Source organism: Chiloscyllium plagiosum, unplaced genomic scaffold (assembly GCF_037043375.1).
Source record: "Chiloscyllium plagiosum isolate Xiang-an unplaced genomic scaffold, Cpla_swu_hap1 HiC_scaffold_44, whole genome shotgun sequence".
Classification (NCBI taxonomy): domain Eukaryota; kingdom Metazoa; phylum Chordata; class Chondrichthyes; order Orectolobiformes; family Hemiscylliidae; genus Chiloscyllium; species Chiloscyllium plagiosum.
Genome location: NW_028270182.1, coordinates 2836513 through 2857762, shown reverse-complemented (window position 1 = coordinate 2857762; position 21250 = coordinate 2836513). Strand labels below are relative to the sequence as shown.

The 21250-nt window shown below is 48.8% G+C and overlaps 1 protein-coding gene across 1 annotated transcript in view; it reads right to left on the bottom strand.

Moving 5' to 3' along the window:
* The window catches only part of dnah2 (dynein, axonemal, heavy chain 2), a 380569-nt gene that overhangs the window by 99107 nt on the left and 260212 nt on the right, over window positions 1-21250 (bottom strand). The window contains exons 47-52 of the mRNA XM_087982834.1: window positions 13054-13206; window positions 10734-10825; window positions 9988-10186; window positions 3778-4002; window positions 1919-2023; window positions 1051-1239 (exon numbers count right to left, since the gene is read on the bottom strand). Coding sequence (XP_087838960.1) covers window positions 1051-1239; window positions 1919-2023; window positions 3778-4002; window positions 9988-10186; window positions 10734-10825; window positions 13054-13206 — 963 coding nt within the window. The remainder of the gene's footprint in view (window positions 1-1050; window positions 1240-1918; window positions 2024-3777; window positions 4003-9987; window positions 10187-10733; window positions 10826-13053; window positions 13207-21250) is intronic.

The window sequence follows — 21250 nt, the reverse complement described above, 5'->3', positions numbered from 1 at the left end:
CCTGGAAAAAACCTGGCATTGTTCTGCTTGGAGCAGAGGAAGTAAAGGGGAACTTTTGTGGAGGTGTTCAAAATCCATGAAGAATTTTGATAGTTTTACCTTACACTGCTTTCAGTAGTGTAGAGACAGAGTTACAATGATTGACAAACTTACCAGAGAAGTCAGTCCAGAGGTTTTTTCATTAAACATAGAGTGTTGTTGTGATCTGGAATATGCTGCCTCAAAGGTTGAAACAGATTCAGTAATAAATTTCTTCAGAGAATTGGACAGCTGACTTGAGAGGGGAAAGATTGCAGTATTACGGGCAAATAGGCAGGAAATGGGACTTCTTTTAACAAGGAATAACAATGGCTTCCAATGGGTTCGATGATCAATTTCCACAGAGGAGACAAGAGCGATAAATAAATTCACAAGTAAGGAATAGGAGAAGTAGGAAGCAGTGGAAAGTTAAACCAGCAAGGGGGAACAGGAGAAAGATGAGAGATTAAAAAATATATAATGAGAGATAATGCAAGAGGCAGGTGATAGAAAAGAAAATAAAGACAACAGGAAAGACAGAACAGGAGAGAGAATGAGAGAGTAACACAGAGTGTCAGACAGGGAGAGTGCAAGATTAACATGGGACGGTACAGTGGCTCAGTAGTTAGCACTGCTGCCTCCCAGCGCCAGAGACCCAGGTTCAATTCCAGCCTTGGGTGCCTGTGGAGTTTGCACATTCTCCCCGTGTCTGCATGGGTTTCCTCCGGGTGCTCCGGTTTCCTCCCACAGTCCAAAGATGTGCAGGTCAGGTGCACTGGCCATGCTAAATTATCCATAGTGTTAGGTACATAAGTCAGGGGTAAATGAAGGGGAATGGGTCTGGGTGGGTTATTCTTCAGAGGGTCGGTGTAGACATGTTGGGCCGAAGGGCCTGTTTCCATACTGTAACAAATCTAATCAAACATGGCGAGTGAGAGATTAACAGAGAGAGAGAGAGAGTCAGACAGGGAGAGTGAGAGATTAACACAGAGAGTCAGACAGGAGAAGTAGAGACTAACAACTAGACAGTACCTTGGAAATATCCCTGAGATTGAAGAGGTAGTGGATCTTGGTTGGCGTTGGCAGGAATTTCTGAACAATTGCATTGTAAAGTTCAATAGTGGCATCTGTAATCACGTTACCAATTGGCTTCATTTGCTCATCGAAATCCTGCAGTTTCTGGTTTATCAATGTACTGAAAATACGTTTGATCTGGGATGTCTACAAAGACAGGAAATAGTCTGACATCAATCTATCCAAGGACATGAAGACATATTAAAAGCTAACAAGCAAATCAGGTACACTTATGAATATACATGGATTAATATAATCTGTTAAACAGGCAATCATTAGGAATACGACATCAATTATCATATTGATCAGGATACCTAAAGTGGCTTTAAAAACAGAAGAAATTCTCTCTTGGCAATTGTATTTGTTATTTTTTGAAGAAACTGTCAACATAGTGGATGCTATAGGAAGGATGTTATTAAACTGGAAAGAGTACAGGAGAAATTTACAAGGATGTTGCCAGGACTCAACCGATCAGTTAGAATGCCGTTCCGTTAGAATACCGTTCGATTAGAATCGTGATCTTCTTACAGGATGGGTGACAGGTTTCAAAAAGAGTACAAACAGTAGATGTGAGTTTCGATCACAGACGGCAGCAGCCTAGCTACGTGGACAGGTTAAATTCCAGCTGGGATACTACAAAGAGAGTAGATATTGGGTGATCTGATTCACCTTTCTTCGGTCTATGAAGCGAAGTGTACATATTAAGACAGTCAAATGGGAAGAAGCAGAGGGTTATTACTGTTCCTAGTTGTTTCAATATTTGCATGGTTAGGGCCTTTGTACTGATTGCAATCTTACTGACTTTCACCCCAAAACAATCACCTACCACAGGAAAGGTCATGTTGATCAGATTAAAGCGGCTCTGAAGGCGAGGTGATATGACTGTTCTTCCTCCACCAGGGGGACCCATGGCTCCCATTAGAAACATGTCCTGAAAACAAACACTTGCTGGTTGTAAAATGCGATGTAAAATTCTCAAGTACATCTGCCTTTTTTGTACAGTTTCACTTTCAAACAATTTTCTGAATTACTGTATAAAGTGCATCCCGACAGGATACTGACGATTGCTTATACGCCACTCAGCACACCTCCAGGCTGTTCTGTTGGAGGGTCAGCACTGTCGGAGTGTCGGTGCTGAGGGAGTGGGCACTGTCGGAAGGTCAGTGCTGAGGGAATACCGCATTGTCGGAGGGTCAGTGCTGAGGGAGTGCCGCACTGTCGGAGGGTCGGTGCTGAGGGAGTGGGCACTGTCGGAGGGTCAGTGCTGAGGGAGTGGGCACTGTCGGAGGGTCAGTGCTGAGGGAGTGGGCACTGTCGGAGGGTCAGTGCTGAGGGAGTGGGCACTGTCGGAGTGTCGGTGCTGAGGGAGTGGGCACTGTCGGAAGGTCAGTGCTGAGGGAATACCGCACTGTCGGAGGGTCAGTGCTGAGGGAGTGCCGCACTGTCGGAGGGTCAGTGCTGAGGGAGCGCCGCACTGTCGGAGGGTCAGTGCTGAGGGAGTGGGCACTGTCGGAGGGTCAGTGCTGAGGGAGCGCCGCACTGTCGGAGGGTCAGTGCTGAGGGAGTGGTCACTGTCGGAGGGTCAGTGCTGAGGGAGTGGTCACTGTCAGAGGGTCAGCGCTGAGGGAGTGCCGCACTGTCGGAGTGTCGGTGCTGAGGGAGTGCTGCACTGTCGGAGGGTCAGTGCTGAGGGAGTGGGCACTGTCAGAGGGTCAGTGCTGAGGGAGTGGTCACTGTCGGAGGGTCAGTGCTGAGGGAGTGCCGCACTGTCGGAGGGTCGGTGCTGAGGGAGTGGGCACTGTCGGAGGGTCAGTGCTGAGGGAGCGCCGCACTGTCGGAGGGTCAGCGCTGAGGGAGTGCCGCACTGTCGGAGTGTCGGTGCTGAGGGAGTGCTGCACTGTCGGAGGGTCAGTGCTGAGGGAGTGGGCACTGTCAGAGGGTCAGTGCTGAGGGAGTGGTCACTGTCGGAGGGTCAGTGCTGAGGGAGTGCCGCACTGTTAGAGGGTCAGTGCTGAGGGAGTGCTGCACTGTCGGAGTGTTGGTGCTGAGGGAGTGCTGCACTGTCGGAGGGTCAGTGCTGAGGGAGTGCCGCACTCTCAGAGGGTCAGTGCTGAGGGAGCGCCGCACTGTCGGAGTGTTGGTGCTGAGGGAGTGCCGCACTGTCAGAGGGTCAGTGCTGAGGGAGCACCGCACTGTCGGAGTGTCGGTGCTGAGGGAGTGCCACACTGTCAAACGGTCAGTGCTGAGGGAGCGCCGCACTTTTGGAGTGTCGGTGCTGAAGGAATGCTGCACTGTCGGAGGGTCGGTGCTGAGGGAGCGGGCACTGAGGGACGGTCAGTGCTGAGGGAGTGTTGCACAGTCAGATGGTCAGTGCTGAGAGAGCATCAAACTGTCAGGGGGTCAGTGCTGAGGGAGCGCTGTATATTCGGAGGTTCAGTGCTGAGGAAGTGCCACATTGTTGGAAGATCAGTGCTGAGTGAGTCCCGCACTATCAGATGGTCAGAGTTTAGGGAGGGGCACTGTTGCAGTGTCAGTATTTAGGGAGTGCCGCAATGTTAGCAGGTCAGTGCTGAGGGAGAGGGCACTGTCAGAGGGTCAGCAGTGGTCTCTTAGAGGGTCAGCAGTGGTCTCTCAGAAATGCCAACTTTCAGAGTGTTCAGAACTTAAAACCTAAGCTGCGAATACCTTTATGTGTTTCACAGTCTGTTTGGCTCGATCGTACCAAAAGCCATAATCTATCCACAGGCGGAGAAGCTCCAGTGGTGGCTGGGAACCAAACGTATCTTTGGCTGGCATGTTCAGGTCATCCATGAAGGTGATGAGCTTTTTCCCACCAACTGGAACATATACTCCCTTCGTCCTCTTCTCCACACGGCTCTCGATAACATCCTGGACATTTTTAGATGTGGTCTGTGAATGAGGAAAGTCAGAAACCAGTGGAGTTCTTCATATGGAGCTAAAGGTTTTGATTCTCAGCATTGAGCTTGTGAGGCACAAGACCAAGTGACTGCAACACCCTCCCCATTTTAATCAGTAATACTCAGCACTCCTGCTGCCCAAGGGCAGAAAACATCCAAATGCAAACACCAACCTTGCCTCCCACTCCATGATGACAGGAGCACCACAGTCAGAGCCATACTACCCTGCACCTCTCTCTGTTCCGACACAACCCTGTGTGAGGCATCTCCCAGGATGGCTAGAAACAAAACCCAGAGAGAAAACCCAGCACAGCAATGTAAGAAAAATCCCTGATACATCCCTCCCACTCCGTAAATGCAGCTCCTTTCTGTCAAAGCTAAAGAATGCATTGCAGCATGAAACTGGAAGCAGCAGTGCGATTCTTTCTTCAGGCTTACTGCCACTAGCCTTGTCACCTTTCCAAAGGAGAAACAGCAACTACCTTAGATGGCAAACTCAGGCTGATTCCCAGCTGAAACTAGAAAACTCATAACCACAAATGAGGAGAGGAGAACTTATCTCCTACTTACAAGATTTCATCCCAGGAGTCAGGTGTGAAAACTCTGAAATGTAAAGTTCTTAAAATGACAAGCCTTACTAGAATTGTACAATCATTGGCACAAGTTTCACGACACCAGGTTATAGTCCAGCAGGTTTATTGAAAATCACAAGCTTTCCCAGCGCTGTACCTTGGTCAGATGAAGTGGAGGGAAGTGCACAGGAACAGAATTTATAGGCAGAGAGATCATTACAAGGTAATTCCAGGTAAGTACAAGTGTCAATAGATCATACGGATGGTGTGAGTGGAGTGTCGATAGACTGAAGAATAGGTGTTTGCAGGGGATCAGGAGTGTCAGGCTGTGTGAGGAAAGAGTCAACAGCTGAATTGCAAGTGAAGGGATGACTTGTGATTCGATTAATTGAGGCAGGGAGATAATTACAAATATTCAAAAATAAGATGATGCTAGAGACAAAGTCAAAGTAAAGTTGACCCTTTACTCACACCAGCTGACACTCTTGATTCAGTCCGTTGACACTCCACTCACACCAGTTATAGTATCGTTTGATACTCATACTTACCTGGAATTATCTTGCAATGATCTCTCCGCCTATAAATTCTGTTCATATAAAGGTGTTATGAAGTTGAAGGTGTGTACTGTACCTTTAAGAGAGAGCGAATGCTGTCTTGCACTGAGAGCTTACAAGCATCTGTCATAGACTAGCTAGCAGTCTCGGAGTGTACTGGAAAATTGAAAATAGGTAACATTTGGCTGTGAAATAGATACCTGAATTTAGGTTGCTATTTTGACAACAATTCAAATTTAACCAATAGGTTTAAATTAGGCCCCAGGATACTAAATCCCAATCAAATTTGAATATATTGTTTTTGCCAACCTTGAACCAATCAGACGATTCAATGTTAGAAGGATAAAGAAGCAGGCATTTTGAAAGTCAGACAGAGAGAGTAAATTGCCATTGAGACAGACTGCCCTTCAAAACCCTCTCGATCAAAAGTCCCTTTTTCATATGAAACATTGCTGCAGTAAACAACAGAAGACGGCCCAGGGAGATCTTCAGCTGAAGGGAGGAGGAGGACACCGGACTGGACAGCTGCTGTGTGGTTTTGAAATGAAGTTGATGTAGTTTTAATATAGGTTTTTATAGGAACAGCATGTTGTTATAGAGTTGGCAGATGTTAAACAGTAAAGAAAAAGGAAGCTTACAGTTGTAAATAGTTGTTGTTTAATGTTCACTTTTAGAGTTAAGGAATAAATTGATATTATTTTCTTGAAACAGTGAAAGTTGGGAGTTCTCTGTCACTCATACTTGCACAGATTACGAGGTGAGGTGAGCTTTTCTGGGTGTTTGGTTTTATGAACAAAAGGTGCATCATGTCGTAACACTGTGCACATCCCTCCACTTCACCTGATGAAGGAGCAGTGCTCTGACAGCTTGTGATTTCAAATAAACCTTTTGGACTATAACCTGGTGTCGTGTGACTTCTGACTTTGTCACCGCAGTGCAACACCTGCACCTCCACATCAAGGCGGACAATCATTCAACAGTACATCACAGAAAGAGGTCACTTGGATCATTAAATCTGAGTTGATGGCCATCAAACACCAATCTGGGTAATCCCACTGTGTAAGAATCGAAGCAAACTGGGAAATCAATGTAAAAACTGAAGGAGCTGCGAATGCTGGAAATCAGAAACAAAACCAGAAATTGCTGGAGAAGCTCAGCAGGTTGGACAGATCTTTTCCAGCAATTTCTGTTTTAGTTGGGAAATCAATGTCATAGAGTCATAGAGATTTACAGCACGGAAACAGACCCTTCGGTCCAATTCGTCCATGCTGACCAGATATCCTAAATTAATCTCGGATGGCACGGTGGCTCAATGGTTAGTACTGCTGCCTCACAGCGCAAGGGACCCCAGGTTGATTCCAGCCTCGGAGGACTGTCTGTGTGCAGTTTGCAAATTCTCCCCGAATCCGTGTGGGTTTCTTCCGGGTGCTCCGGTTTTTCTTCCCACAGTCCAAAGATGTGCAGGTCAAGTGAACTGGCCACAGTGTTAGGTGCATTCGGGGAATGGGTCTGGGTGGGTTACTCTTCGGAGGGTTGGTGTGGACTTGTTGGGCCGAAGGGCCTGTTTCCATAGTGTAGGGAAACTAATCTAATTGAGTCCCACTTGCCAGCATTTGGCCCATATTCCTCTTAACCCTTTCCCATTCTTGTACCCATCCAAATGCCTTTTAAATGTTGCAGTTGTACCAGCCTCCACCACTTCCTCTGGCAGCTCATTCCATACACGTACCACCCTCTGGGTGAAATAGTTGTCCCTTAGGTCTCTTTTATATCTTTCCCCTCTCACCCTAAACCGATTAGATACACTATTGGCTTGATGGTAGGGGGCAGAGGGTAATAGTGGAAGGATGCCGGAGATGTGTTGCTGGAAAAGCGCAGCAGGTCAGGCAGCATCCAGGGAACAGGAGAAACGACGTTTCGGGCATAAGCCCTTCTTCAGGAATGAGGAAAGTTTGTCCAGCAGGCTAAGATAAAAGGTAGGGAGGAGGGACTTGGGGGAGGGGTGTCGGAAATGTGATAGGTGGAAAGAGGTCAAGGTGAGGGTGATAGGTCAGACTGGGGTGGGGGCGGAGAGGTCGGGAAGAAGATCTCAGGTTAGGAAGGCAGTGCTGAATTTGATGGATTTGACTGAGACAGGGTGGGGGGAGGGGAAATGAGGAAACTGGTGAAATCCGAGTTCATCCCTTGTGGTTGGAGGGTTCCTAGCCGGAAGATGAGGCGTTCTTCCTCCAACCGTCGTTTTGTTGTGGTCTGACGATGGAGGAGTCCAAAGACCTGCATATCCTTGGTGGAGTGGGAGGGGGAATTGAAATGTTGAGCTACAGGGTGGTTGGGTTGGTTGGTCCGGGTGTCCCAGAGGTGTTCTCTGAAACGCTCCGCAAGTAGCCGGCCTGTCTCCCCAATATAGAGGAGGCCACATCGGGTGCAGAGGATGCAATAGATGATATGTGTGGAGGTGCAGGTGAATCTGTGGCGGATATGGAAGTTTCCTTTGGGGCCTTGGAGGGAGGTGAGGGGGGAGGTGTGGGCGCAAGTCTTGCACCTCCTGCGGTTGCAGGGGAAGGTGCCGGGAGTGGAGGTTGGGTTGGTGGGGGGTGTGGATCTGACGAGGGAGTCACGGAGGGAGTGGTCTTTACGGAATGCTCACGGAGGGTCCTCTGCACCCGATGTGGCCTCCTCTATATTGGGGAGATTCACCTGCACCTCCACACATATCATCTATTGCATCCTCTGCACCCGATGTGGCCTCCTCTATATTGGGGAGACAGGCCGGCTACTTGCGGAGCGTTTCAGAGAACACCTCTGGGACACCCGGACCAACCAACCCAACCACCCTGTAGCTCAACATTTCAATTCCCCCTCCCACTCCACCAAGGATATGCAGGTCTTTGGACTCCTCCATCGTCAGACCACAACAAAACGACGGTTGGAGGAAGAACGCCTCATCTTCCAGCTAGGAACCCTCCAACCACAAGGGATGAACTCGGATTTCACCAGTTTCCTCATTTCCCCTCCCCCCACCCTGTCTCAGTCAAATCCATCAAATTCAGCACCGCCTTCCTAACCTGAGATCTTCTTCCCGACCTCTCCGCCCCCACCCCAGTCTGACCTATCACCCTCACCTTGACCTCTTTCCACCTATCACATTTCCGACGCCCCTCCCCCAAGTCCCTCCTCCCTACCTTTTATCTTAGCCTGCTGGACAAACTTTCCTCATTCCTGAAGAAGGGCTTATGCCCGAAACGTCGATTCTCCTGTTCCCTGGATGCTGCCTGACCTGCTGTGCTTTTCCAGCAACACATCTCCGGCTCTGATCTCCAGCATCTGCACACCTCACTTTCTCCTCAATAGTGGAAGGATGCTTGTCACATTGGAGGCCTGTGACTAGTGGAGTCCCTCAGGGATCGGTGCTGAGCCCATTGCTGTTTGTTATCAATGATTTGGATGAGAATGTATAAAGCATGATTGGTAAGTTTGCAGATGACACGAAAATAGGCAGGATCGTGGACAGTGAGGAAGGTTATCAGAGATTGCAGCAGGACATTGATCAGCTCGGGAAGTAGCCGAAAAATAGCAAATGGAGTTTAATATAGATAAGTGTGAGGTTTTGCACTTTCGAAAGTCAAATCAAGTCAGGGGTTTCATGGTGAATGGTAGGGCCTTAAGGTGTGTCGTGGAACAGAGGGACCTTGGGTTCAGGTACATGGTTCTCTGAGAGTGGAGTCACAGGTAGACAGGGCAGTGAAGAAGGCTTTTGGCCTTCATCAGTCAGGGCACTGTGTATAGAAGTTGGGAAGTTATGTTGCAGTTGTCCAGGACATTGTTGAGGCCGCATTGGAGTATTGTGTTCAGTTTTGGTCACCTTGCTACTGGAAGGATGTAATTAAACTGGAGAGAGTACAGGAGAAATTTACAAGGATGTTGCCAGGACTCAACGGTCTGAGTTATAGGGAGAGGTTGGACAAGCTAGGACTTTTTTCTGAAGAGCGTAGGAGACTGAGGGGAGATCTTCTAGAAGTGTATAAGATCATGAGAGGCATGGATATGTTAAAAGCACTCAGTCTCTTTCCCAGGATTGAGGAATCGAGGACTAGAGGGCATCAGTTTAAGGTTAGAGGGGAAAGAATAAAAGGGAACCTGAGGGGCAACCTTTTTTTTACCCAGAGGGTGGTACGCATATGGAATGAGCTGCCAGTGGATGTGGCTGAGGTCGGTACACTAACAACATTTAAAAGGCATTTGGACAAATACGTGGATAGGAAAGGATTAGAAGGTTACGGGCCAAGTGCAGGGAAATAGGATTAGCGTTCATGAACATTTTGGTCAGCATGGACCAGTTTGGACCAAGGGGTCTGTCTCTGTGCTGGATGACCTTTGGACTTGAACTTTGCCACCCCAGGGAACAGACCTTGTCTATTTACCCTATTCATGCCCCTCGTGAGTTTATAAACCTCTGTAAGGTCACCCCTCAGCCTCTGATGCTCCAGGGAAGACCGTCCCAGCCTATTCAGCCTCTCTCTACAGTTCAAACCCTCCAACCCTGGCACCATCCTGGTAAATCTTTTCTGTACCCTTTCGAGTTTCACAACATCCTTCCTCTAGCAGGGCCACCAGAATTGCACGCAATATTCCAGAAGTGGCCTAACCAATGTCCTGTCCAACTGCAACATGACATCCCAACTCCTGTACCCAACTCACTGCGCCTTCCCAGCCCAAAGGGCATGCATCCCCTTGTTCATCCACAGTTTATCTGTCAGCAGGAAAGACTGTGGAAACCACACTGCAGGCTACCACGGTCTCCACAAGCTTATAAAGGAAGCATTAATCCTATTAGTATTTAGGCTGTCCTACCTGAGCAGACATGTTCACAGTCAGTATCGACCATTTCATGGGGTCAAGGGTCTGGAGTGCATTCTGACCAACAGAAGTCTTCCCTGTCCCGACTGGGCCCACAAGCAGCACTGGACACTGGTTGGCTACCAGGCTGCTCACCAGAAAGTTGTATCGCACTGTATCCACTGTGGGCACGATGATTTTATAAAAGGGCATGCTGCAAGATGCAAAACATCACACAGAAACACTGATAAACATCCTCACGCTCCATTCAAATTTACTGGGGCATGATTCATTGTATATTTCTACAAAACCCAGAGAGACAGCCTCACTCTGGAGACTGGAGCTTCACATCCAGGCTGACCCTCTCAGCACTGAGTGTGTGCAGCACTGTTGAAGGGGATCACCCATTAAACCAAAGCCCTTTCTGATCCTCACTGACACCCATTCCAAAGAAGAACAGGGGTGTCCTGGAGCGAATATTCAACTTTCATTTGATATGATGAAACTGCGTCACCTGGACATTCTTATGGCACTGTCATGAGGATCTTACAATATGCACTTCTCAACCAGCCCAAAGAAGATCATTGTCATTGTCGGTGGGATCTTGCTGTGTGCAAAATAGCTGGGGCAATGATTTCAATGGCTAGAGTGTAATTGCACCTCACAGTGATTAACTAGAGACCAAACCATTCACAAGATACAAATGCAAACCCCTCGATCCTTGACATACTTATCGAAAAGCCACTGAAAGCGTTGCTTACTTGCTCGGATATCGCCATGACTTTGTCAGCTTTTCCTCAAAGGAGGTCCACACCTTGGTTTTTGGGTCTACATAATATTCATAGACAGTTTCCTGGACAAGGAAAGCAGAGCCATCAGGAAAACATTCAGACAGCGGCCATCTAGCTACACGACATCAGGGTGACACAATTCAATACTGATCTGCCTCTGAGCTGACTGTCTGAAGTATCTCACACTGCAGGTCTGCCTCTGCTTCACCCCGGTCGCTTCAGCTGCCTGCTGCATTGTTCTCACTCTTACAGCCCTTCAGCCCATCCAGTCTGTGCTGGTCAAAAACAACCGCCTCACTATTCCGATCCCATTTCCCAGCTCCTGGCCCATTGCCTTTTCGCTTTGGCATTGCAACTGCATGTGTAAAGCCTTCTTCACTCTGATGAGGGCTTCTGCCTCTAGTGTCCTCACAGGGCAGTCAGTTCCACATATTCTGCACATTCTGGATGAAACTAATCTTAAACACATCTCCTCTGGATGCCTTGCCTCTTCCCTTAAATATATACCCCCCGGTGCTTGATCCCACCATCAAGGGGAAATGCTTCTTTCTGTCTATGCCCTTCCTAATTTGATATTTCTTAATCATGAACACCATCCCCCACTGCTTCAGTCTCCTCTGCTCCAGGGAAAATGACCCCATTCTGTCTGATCTCTCTTCATAACTGAAACTATCCATCCAGGGCAATGTCCTGGTAAATCTCCTCTGCACCCCGCCCAGTGAAATCATACCACTTTCAGAATGTGGATTCCAGAACTGCACACATACTCCAGCTGTCTGCTCTTAAACTCTATGCCTTGGATTATAAGGATGAGTATCCAGACATCCTTGTAATGACTTTATCTAAGGGACCAGTGTACATGCACACCGAGGTCCTGCTAATCCTCAGTGCTTCCCAGGGTCTGACTTATTATTGGCCTTGTTTGTCCTGCCCAAGTGCGTCACCTCCTACTTTTCTGGATTGAATTCCATTTGCCAGTGAGCAGCCTGTCCAAATTCTCCTGCAATCTAAGGCCACCCTCTCTTGCCTTGTTCTGGGGTTGAGGTAGTTGAACCCGAATTCGGCTCACGACTCTGTGTGCCTAAAGGAAAACAGAAAGGACTCCCCAGCATTTCAAATGTAAAGCTGGCCTTGCTTTTTTAACTGTTTCATCACTCTGCAGGGTTTTCTCGGCGAGGGGTGGGGTTTACTCTGGAGCTGACCATCCCCTCATCGTTTTCTGGCCACATGTTACACATTGCAAATAGTCACGTTTGTGTCAGCCCTGTCCTACCCTTTCCAGCTGCCACTTTCCAAATAGTAGCAATGCACCCAGGCCCTAAACAAGTCACCGGAGCTTTCTCCAGCATCACAGCTGAAGATTCTGTGCTAGGCCAAGGCCGCAAAGACCATGACAGCAGATTCCTGACCTTAGGAGAGTTACATAGCTCACCTTAGGTGCAGCATGTATGCACTGAATGGGTAGCTTTTGCTGAGGAACCAAGTCTGATTACCTGAAGCAATGGGCATGTGTTTTGAAATATTGAGTGGTCACCATCTGGATTGGATTCCCTGACAGTGGGTTCATTGCAGAATTCAGCAGAGAATGGGATCATTATCTGAAGAGGGAGAAGAAACATTTGCAGGCCACTGGGAGAAGGTGGGTGAGTGACGCCTACAGAGATCCAGCACAGGGGTGACAGGCCAAATGGCTTTCTTCTGTGCTCTAACTATAGCATGGTTATGAATAGTCGCCTGAAATAGTAAAATCCACTTGGTGTCCCTTGATGTGCCAGTGCCTGTTCCCAAAAAGAAACCTTTTCCAGACTCAGAAACTCTTACATCATCTTTCCACCATCGCTTCTGTGGGAGCTGTCTGAAAGACCCAGACATTCTCACTCACTTGCTGTTTCCTGATAATCCTGCAAATTCCGTCTTCTCTGGTATAAGTCTATTAGGAGAAAGTGAGGGCTGCAGATGCTGGAGATCAGAGTCGAGAGTGTGGTGCTGGAAAATCACAGCAGATTAGGCAGCATCTGAGGAGCAGGAGAATCAACGTTTCGGGCATAAGAACTTCATCTGGAAAATGTTGATTCTCCTGCTCCTCGGATGCTGCCTGACCAGCTGTGCATTTGCAGCATCACACTCTCAATTTTGGTATAAATCTATTACCCCATACACTCAAACTCAAGGCCACTGCTGCTCGAACCCACATCCATACCGTTGCTCCCTCAGTAACACATCTTCCACTCTCTGTAAACCTACTGGCAAATACTTCCCGTTTCACATTCCATCTGAGGAATTATCTCACCTTGCTCGGGAAGCTGCCATCCATCTCTCTCAAAAAGTTGTCCATCTTCTTCCTTCCTTCCTCATCCACAGCTGCACACACAGACCAGATCAGACTGAATACAAAGAACATCCCGATCATGTGCAGGTAGTTATCAGGATCAGCTGGGTTCACCTAGAAGAAGCATTGCTTAAAATGAGTGCATGCCCACTGCAGGAGAAATCTTCAAAAGGAGCCTCTGATAATGTAGCAGTACGTCAGCACGAATCATCTGACAATGCAGCACTCCCTCTGTACTAACCCTCTGACAATGCAGCACTCCCTCTGTACTAACCCTCTGACAATGCAGCACTCCCTCTATACTAACCCTCTGACAATGCAGCACTCCCTCTGTACTAACCCTCTGACAATGCAGCACTCCCTCTGTACTAACCCTCTGACAATGCAGCACTCACTCTGTACTAACCCTCTGACAATGCAGCACTCCCTCTATACTAACCCTCTGACAATGCAGCACTCACTCTGTACTAATCCTCTGACAATGCAGCACTCCCTCTATACTAACCCTCTGACAATGCAGCACTCCCTCTGTACTAATCCTCTGACAATGCAGCACTCCCTCTATACTAACCCTCTGACAATGCAGCACTCCCTCTGTACTAACCCTCTGACAATGCAGCACTCCCTCTGTACTAACCCTCTGACAATGCAGCACTCCCTCTGTACTAACCCTCTGACAATGCAGCACTCCCTCTGTACTAACCCTCTGACAATGCAGCACTCCCTCTGTACTAACCCTCTGACAATGCAGCACTCCCTCTATACTAACCCTCTAACAATGCAGCACTCCCTCTGTACTAACCCTCTGACAATGCAGCACTCCCTCTATACTAACCCTCTGACAATGCAGCACTCACTCTGTACTAATCCTCTGACAATGCAGCACTCCCTCTATACTAACCCTCTGACAATGCAGCACTCCCTCTGTACTAATCCTCTGACAATGCAGCACTCCCTCTATACTAACCCTCTGACAATGCAGCACTCCCTCTGTACTAACCCTCTGACAATGCAGCACTCCCTCTGTACTAACCCTCTGACAATGCAGCACTCCATCTGTACTAACCCTCTGACAAAGCAGCACTCCCTCTGTACTAACCCTCTGACAAAGCAGCACTCCCTCTGTACTAACCCTCTGACAATGCAGCACTCCCTCTATACTAACCCTCTGACAATGCAGCACTCCCTCTATACTAACCCTCTGACAATGCAGCACTCCCTCTGTACTAACCCTCTGACAATGCAGCACTCCCTCTGTACTAACCCTCTGACAATGCAGCACTCCCTCAGCGCTAATCCTCTGACAATGCAGCACTCCCTCAGCACTAACCCTCTGACAATGCAGCACTCCCTCAGCATTAACTCTCTGACAATGCAGCACTCCCTCTGTACTAACCCTCTGACAATGCAGCACTCGCTCAGCGCTAATCCTCTGACAATGCAGCACTCCCTCTGTACTAACCCTCTGACAATGCAGCATTCCCACTGTACTAACCCTTTGACAATGCAGCACTCCCTCTGTACTAACCCTCTGACAATGCAGCACTCTCTCTGTACTAACCCTCTGACAATGCAGCACTCCCTCTGTACTAACCCTCTGACACAGCAGCACTCTCTCTGTACTAACCCTCTGACAATGCTGCACTCCCTCTGTACTAACCCTCTCACACAGCAGCACTCCCTCAGCACTAATCCTCTGACAATGCAGCACTCCCTCAGCGCTAATCCTCTGACAATGCAGCACTCACTCTGTACTAACCCTCTGACAATGCAGCATTCCCTCTGTACTAACCCTCTGACAATGCAGCACTCCCTCTGTACTAACCCTCTGACAATGCAGCACTCCCTCAGCACTAACCCTCTGACAATGCAGCACTCCCTCTGCATTAAACCTCTGACAATGCTGCACTCCCTCTGTACTAACCCTCTGACAATGCAGCACACCCTCTGTACTAACCCTCTGACAATGCAGCACTCCCTCTGCATTAAACCTCTGACAATGCTGCACTCCCTCTGTACGAACCCTCTGACAATGCAGCACACCCTCTGTACTAAACCTCTGACAATGCAGCACTCCCTCAGCATTAAACCTCTGACAATGCAGCACTCCCTCTGTACTAACCCTCTGACAATGCAGCACTCCATCTGTACTAACCTTCTGACAATGCAGCACTCACTCTGTACTAACCCTCTGACAATGCAGCACTCCATCTGTACTAACCCTCTGACAATGCAGCACTCCATCTGTACTGACCCTCTGACAATGCAGCACTCACTCTGTACTAACCCTCTGACAATGCAGCACTCACTCTGTACTAACCCTCTGACAATGCAGCACTCCCTCTGTACTAACCCTCTGACAATGCAGCACTCCCTCAGCACTAAACCTCTGACAATGCAGCACTCACTCTGTACTAACCCTCTGACAATGCAGCACTCCGTCTGTACTAACCCTCTGACAATGCAGCACTCCATCTGTACTAACCTTCTGACAATGCAGCACTCCCTCTGTACTAACCTTCTGACAATGCAGCACTCACTCTGTACTAACCCTCTGACAATGCAGCACTCCCTCTGTACTAACCCTCTTACAACGCAGCACTCAATCTGTACTAAACCTCTCACAGTGCAACACTCCCTCAGCACTAATCCTCTGACAATGCAGCACTCCCTCAGCACTAATCCTCTGACATTGCAGCACTCCCTCTGTACTAACCCTCTGACAATGCAGCACTCCCTCAGCACTAATCCTCTGACATTGCAGCACTCCCTCTGTACTAACCCTCTGACAATGCAGCACTCCCTCTGTACTAACCTTCTGACAATGCAGCACTCACTCTGTACTAACCCTCTTACAACGCAGCACTCAATCTGTACTAACCCTCTCACAGTGCAGCACTCCCTCAGCACTAATCCTCTGACAATGCAGCACTCCCTCTGTACTAACCCTCTGACAATGCAGCACTCCCTCTGTACTAACCCTCTGACAATGCAGCATTCCCACTGTACTAACCATTTGACAATGCAGCACTCCCTCTGTACTAACCCTCTGACAATGCAGCACTCTCTCTGTACTAACCCTCTGACAATGCAGCACTCCCTCTGTACTAACCCTCTGACACAGCAGCACTCTCTCTGTACTAACCCTCTGACAATGCTGCACTCCCTCTGTACTAACCCTCTCACACAGCAGCACTCCCTCAGCACTAATCCTCTGACAATGCAGCACTCCCTCAGCGCTAATCCTCTGACAATGCAGCACTCACTCTGTACTAACCCTCTGACAATGCAGCATTCCCTCTGTACTAACCCTCTGACAATGCAGCACTCCCTCTGTACTAACCCTCTGACAATGCAGCACTCCCTCAGCACTAACCCTCTGACAATGCAGCACTCCCTCTGCATTAAACCTCTGACAATGCTGCACTCCCTCTATACTAACCCTCTGACAATGCAGCACACCCTCTGTACTAACCCTCTGACAATGCAGCACTCCCTCTGCATTAAACCTCTGACAATGCTGCACTCCCTCTGTACTAACCCTCTGACAATGCAGCACACCCTCTGTACTAAACCTCTGACAATGCAGCACTCCCTCAGCATTAAACCTCTGACAATGCAGCACTCCCTCTGTACTAACCCTCTGACAATGCAGCACTCCATCTGTACTAACCTTCTGACAATGCAGCACTCACTCTGTACTAACCCTCTGACAATGCAGCACTCACTCTGTACTAACCCTCTGACAATGCAGCACTCCCTCTGTACTAACCCTCTGACAATGCAGCACTCCCTCAGCACTAAACCTCTGACAATGCAGCACTCACTCTGTACTAACCCTCTGACAATGCAGCACTCCGTCTGTACTAACCCTCTGACAATGCAGCACTCCATCTGTACTAACCTTCTGACAATGCAGCACTCCCTCTGTACTAACCTTCTGACAATGCAGCACTCACTCTGTACTAACCCTCTGACAATGCAGCACTCCCTCTGTACTAACCCTCTTACAACGCAGCACTCAATCTGTACTAAACCTCACACAGTGCAACACTCCCTCAGCACTAATCCTCTGACAATGCAGCACTCCCTCAGCACTAATCCTCTGACATTGCAGCACTCCCTCTGTACTAACCCTCTGACAATGCAGCACTCCCTCAGCACTAAACCTCTGACATTGCAGCACTCCCTCTGTACTAACCCTCTGACAATGCAGCACTCCCTCTGTACTAACCTTCTGACAATGCAGCACTCACTCTGTACTAACCCTCTTACAACGCAGCACTCAATCTGTACTAACCCTCTCACAGTGCAGCACTCCCTCAGCACTAATCCTCTGACAATGCAGCACTCCCTCTGTACTAACCCTCTGACAATGCAGCACTCCCTCTGTACTAACCCTCTGACAATGCAGCACTCCCTCAGCACTAACCCTCTGACAATGCAGCACTCCCTCTGTACTAACCCTCTGACAATGCAGCACTCCCTCAGCATTAAACCTCTGACAATGCAGCACTCACTCTGTACTAACCCTCTGACAATGCAGCACTCACTCTGTACTAACCCTCTGACAATGCAGCACTCACTCTGTACTAACCCTCTTACAACGCAGCACTCAATCTGTACTAACCCTCTGACAATGCAGCACTCCATCTGTACTAACCCTCTGACAAAGCAGCACTCCCTCTGTACTAACCCTCTGACAAAGCAGCACTCCCTCTGTACTAACCCTCTGACAATGCAGCACTCCCTCTATACTAACCCTCTGACAATGCAGCACTCCCTCTATACTAACCCTCTGACAATGCTGCACTCCCTCTGTACTAACCCTCTGACAATGCAGCACACCCTCTGTACTAAACCTCTGACAATGCAGCACTCCCTCAGCATTAAACCTCTGACAATGCAGCACTCCCTCTGTACTAACCCTCTGACAATGCAGCACTCCATCTGTACTAACCTTCTGACAATGCAGCACTCACTCTGTACTAACCCTCTGACAATGCAGCACTCCATCTGTACTAACCCTCTGACAATGCAGCACTCCATCTGTACTGACCCTCTGACAATGCAGCACTCACTCTGTACTAACCCTCTGACAATGCAACACTCACTCTGTACTAACCCTCTGACAATGCAGCACTCCCTCTGTACTAACCCTCTGACAATGCAGCACTCCCTCAGCACTAAACCTCTGACAATGCAGCACTCCCTCTGTACTAACCCTCTGACAATGCAGCACTCCATCTGTACTAACCTTCTGACAATGCAGCACTCACTCTGTACTAACCCTCTGACAATGCAGCACTCACTCTGTACTAACCCTCTGACAATGCAGCACTCCCTCTGTACTAACCCTCTGACAATGCAGCACTCCCTCAGCACTAAACCTCTGACAATGCAGCACTCACTCTGTACTAACCCTCTGACAATGCAGCACTCCCTCTGTACTAACCCTCTGACAATGCAGCACTCCCTCAGCACTAAACCTCTGACAATGCAGCACTCACTCTGTACTAACCCTCTGACAATGCAGCACTCCGTCTGTACTAACCCTCTGACAATGCAGCACTCCATCTGTACTAACCTTCTGACAATGCAGCACTCCCTCTGTACTAACCTTCTGACAATGCAGCACTCACTCTGTACTAACCCTCTGACAATGCAGCACTCCCTCTGTACTAACCCTCTTACAACGCAGCACTCAATCTGTACTAAACCTCACACAGTGCAACACTCCCTCAGCACTAATCCTCTGACAATGCAGCACTCCCTCAGCACTAATCCTCTGACATTGCAGCACTCCCTCTGTACTAACCCTCTGACAATGCAGCACTCCCTCAGCACTAAACCTCTGACATTGCAGCACTCCCTCTGTACTAACCCTCTGACAATGCAGCACTCCCTCTGTACTAACCTTCTGACAATGCAGCACTCACTCTGTACTAACCCTCTTACAACGCAGCACTCAATCTGTACTAACCCTCTCACAGTGCAGCACTCCCTCAGCACTAATCCTCTGACAATGCAGCACTCCCTCTGTACTAACCCTCTGACAATGCAGCACTCCCTCTGTACTAACCCTCTGACAATGCAGCACTCCCTCAGCACTAACCCTCTGACAATGCAGCACTCCCTCTGTACTAACCCTCTGACAATGCAGCACTCCCTCAGCATTAAACCTCTGACAATGCAGCACTCACTCTGTACTAACCCTCTGACAATGCAGCACTCACTCTGTACTAACCCTCTGACAATGCAGCACTCCCTCTGTACTAACCCTCTGACAATGCAGCATTCCCACTGTACTAACCCTTTGACAATGCAGCACTCCCTCTGTACTAACCCTCTGACAATGCAGCACTCTCTCTGTACTAACCCTCTGACAATGCAGCACTCCCTCTGTACTAACCCTCTGACACAGCAGCACTCTCTCTGTACTAACCCTCTGACAATGCTGCACTCCCTCTGTACTAACCCTCTCACACAGCAGCACTCCCTCAGCACTAATCCTCTGACAATGCAGCACTCCCTCAGCGCTAATCCTCTGACAATGCAGCACTCACTCTGTACTAACCCTCTGACAATGCAGCATTCCCTCTGTACTAACCCTCTGACAATGCAGCACTCCCTCTGTACTAACCCTCTGACAATGCAGCACTCCCTCAGCACTAACCCTCTGACAATGCAGCACTCCCTCTGCATTAAACCTCTGACAATGCTGCACTCCCTCTGTACTAACCCTCTGACAATGCAGCACACCCTCTGTACTAACCCTCTGACAATGCAGCACTCCCTCTGCATTAAACCTCTGACAATGCTGCACTCCCTCTGTACGAACCCTCTGACAATGCAGCACACCCTCTGTACTAAACCTCTGACAATGCAGCACTCCCTCAGCATTAAACCTCTGACAATGCAGCACTCCCTCTGTACTAACCCTCTGACAATGCAGCACTCCATCTGTACTAACCTTCTGACAATGCAGCACTCACTCTGTACTAACCCTCTGACAATGCAGCACTCCATCTGTACTAACCCTCTGACAATGCAGCACTCCATCTGTACTGACCCTCTGACAATGCAGCACTCACTCTGTACTAACCCTCTGACAATGCAGCACTCACTCTGTACTAACCCTCTGACAATGCAGCACTCCCTCTGTACTAACCCTCTGACAATGCAGCACTCCCTCAGCACTAAACCTCTGACAATGCAGCACTCACTCTGTACTAACCCTCTGACAATGCAGCACTCCGTCTGTACTAACCCTCTGACAATGCAGCACTCCATCTGTACTAACCTTCTGACAATGCAGCACTCCCTCTGTACTAACCTTCTGACAATGCAGCACTCACTCTGTACTAACCCTCTGACAATGCAGCACTCCCTCTGTACTAACCCTCTTACAACGCAGCACTCAATCTGTACTAAACCTCTCACAGTGCAACACTCCCTCAGCACTAATCCTCTGACAATGCAGCACTCCCTCAGCACTAATCCTCTGACATTGCAGCACTCCCTCTGTACTAACCCTCTGACAATGCAGCACTCCCTCAGCACTAATCCTCTGACATTGCAGCACTCCCTCTGTACTAACCCTCTGACAATGCAGCACTCCCTCTGTACTAACCTTCTGACAATGCAGCACTCACTCTGTACTAACCCTCTTACAACGCAGCACTCAATCTGTACTAACCCTCTCACAGTGCAGCACTCCCTCAGCACTAATCCTCTGACAATGCAGCACTCCCTCTGTACTAACCCTCTGACAATGCAGCACTCCCTCTGTACTAACCCTCTGACAATGCAGCATTCCCACTGTACTAACCATTTGACAATGCAGCACTCCCTCTGTACTAACCCTCTGACAATGCAGCACTCTCTCTGTACTAACCCTCTGACAATGCAGCACTCCCTCTGTACTAACCCTCTGACACAGCAGCACTCTCTCTGTACTAACCCTCTGACAATGCTGCACTCCCTCTGTACTAACCCTCTCACACAGCAGCACTCCCTCAGCACTAATCCTCTGACAATGCAGCACTCCCTCAGCGCTAATCCTCTGACAATGCAGCACTCACTCTGTACTAACCCTCTGACAATGCAGCATTCCCTCTGTACTAACCCTCTGACAATGCAGCACTCCCTCTGTACT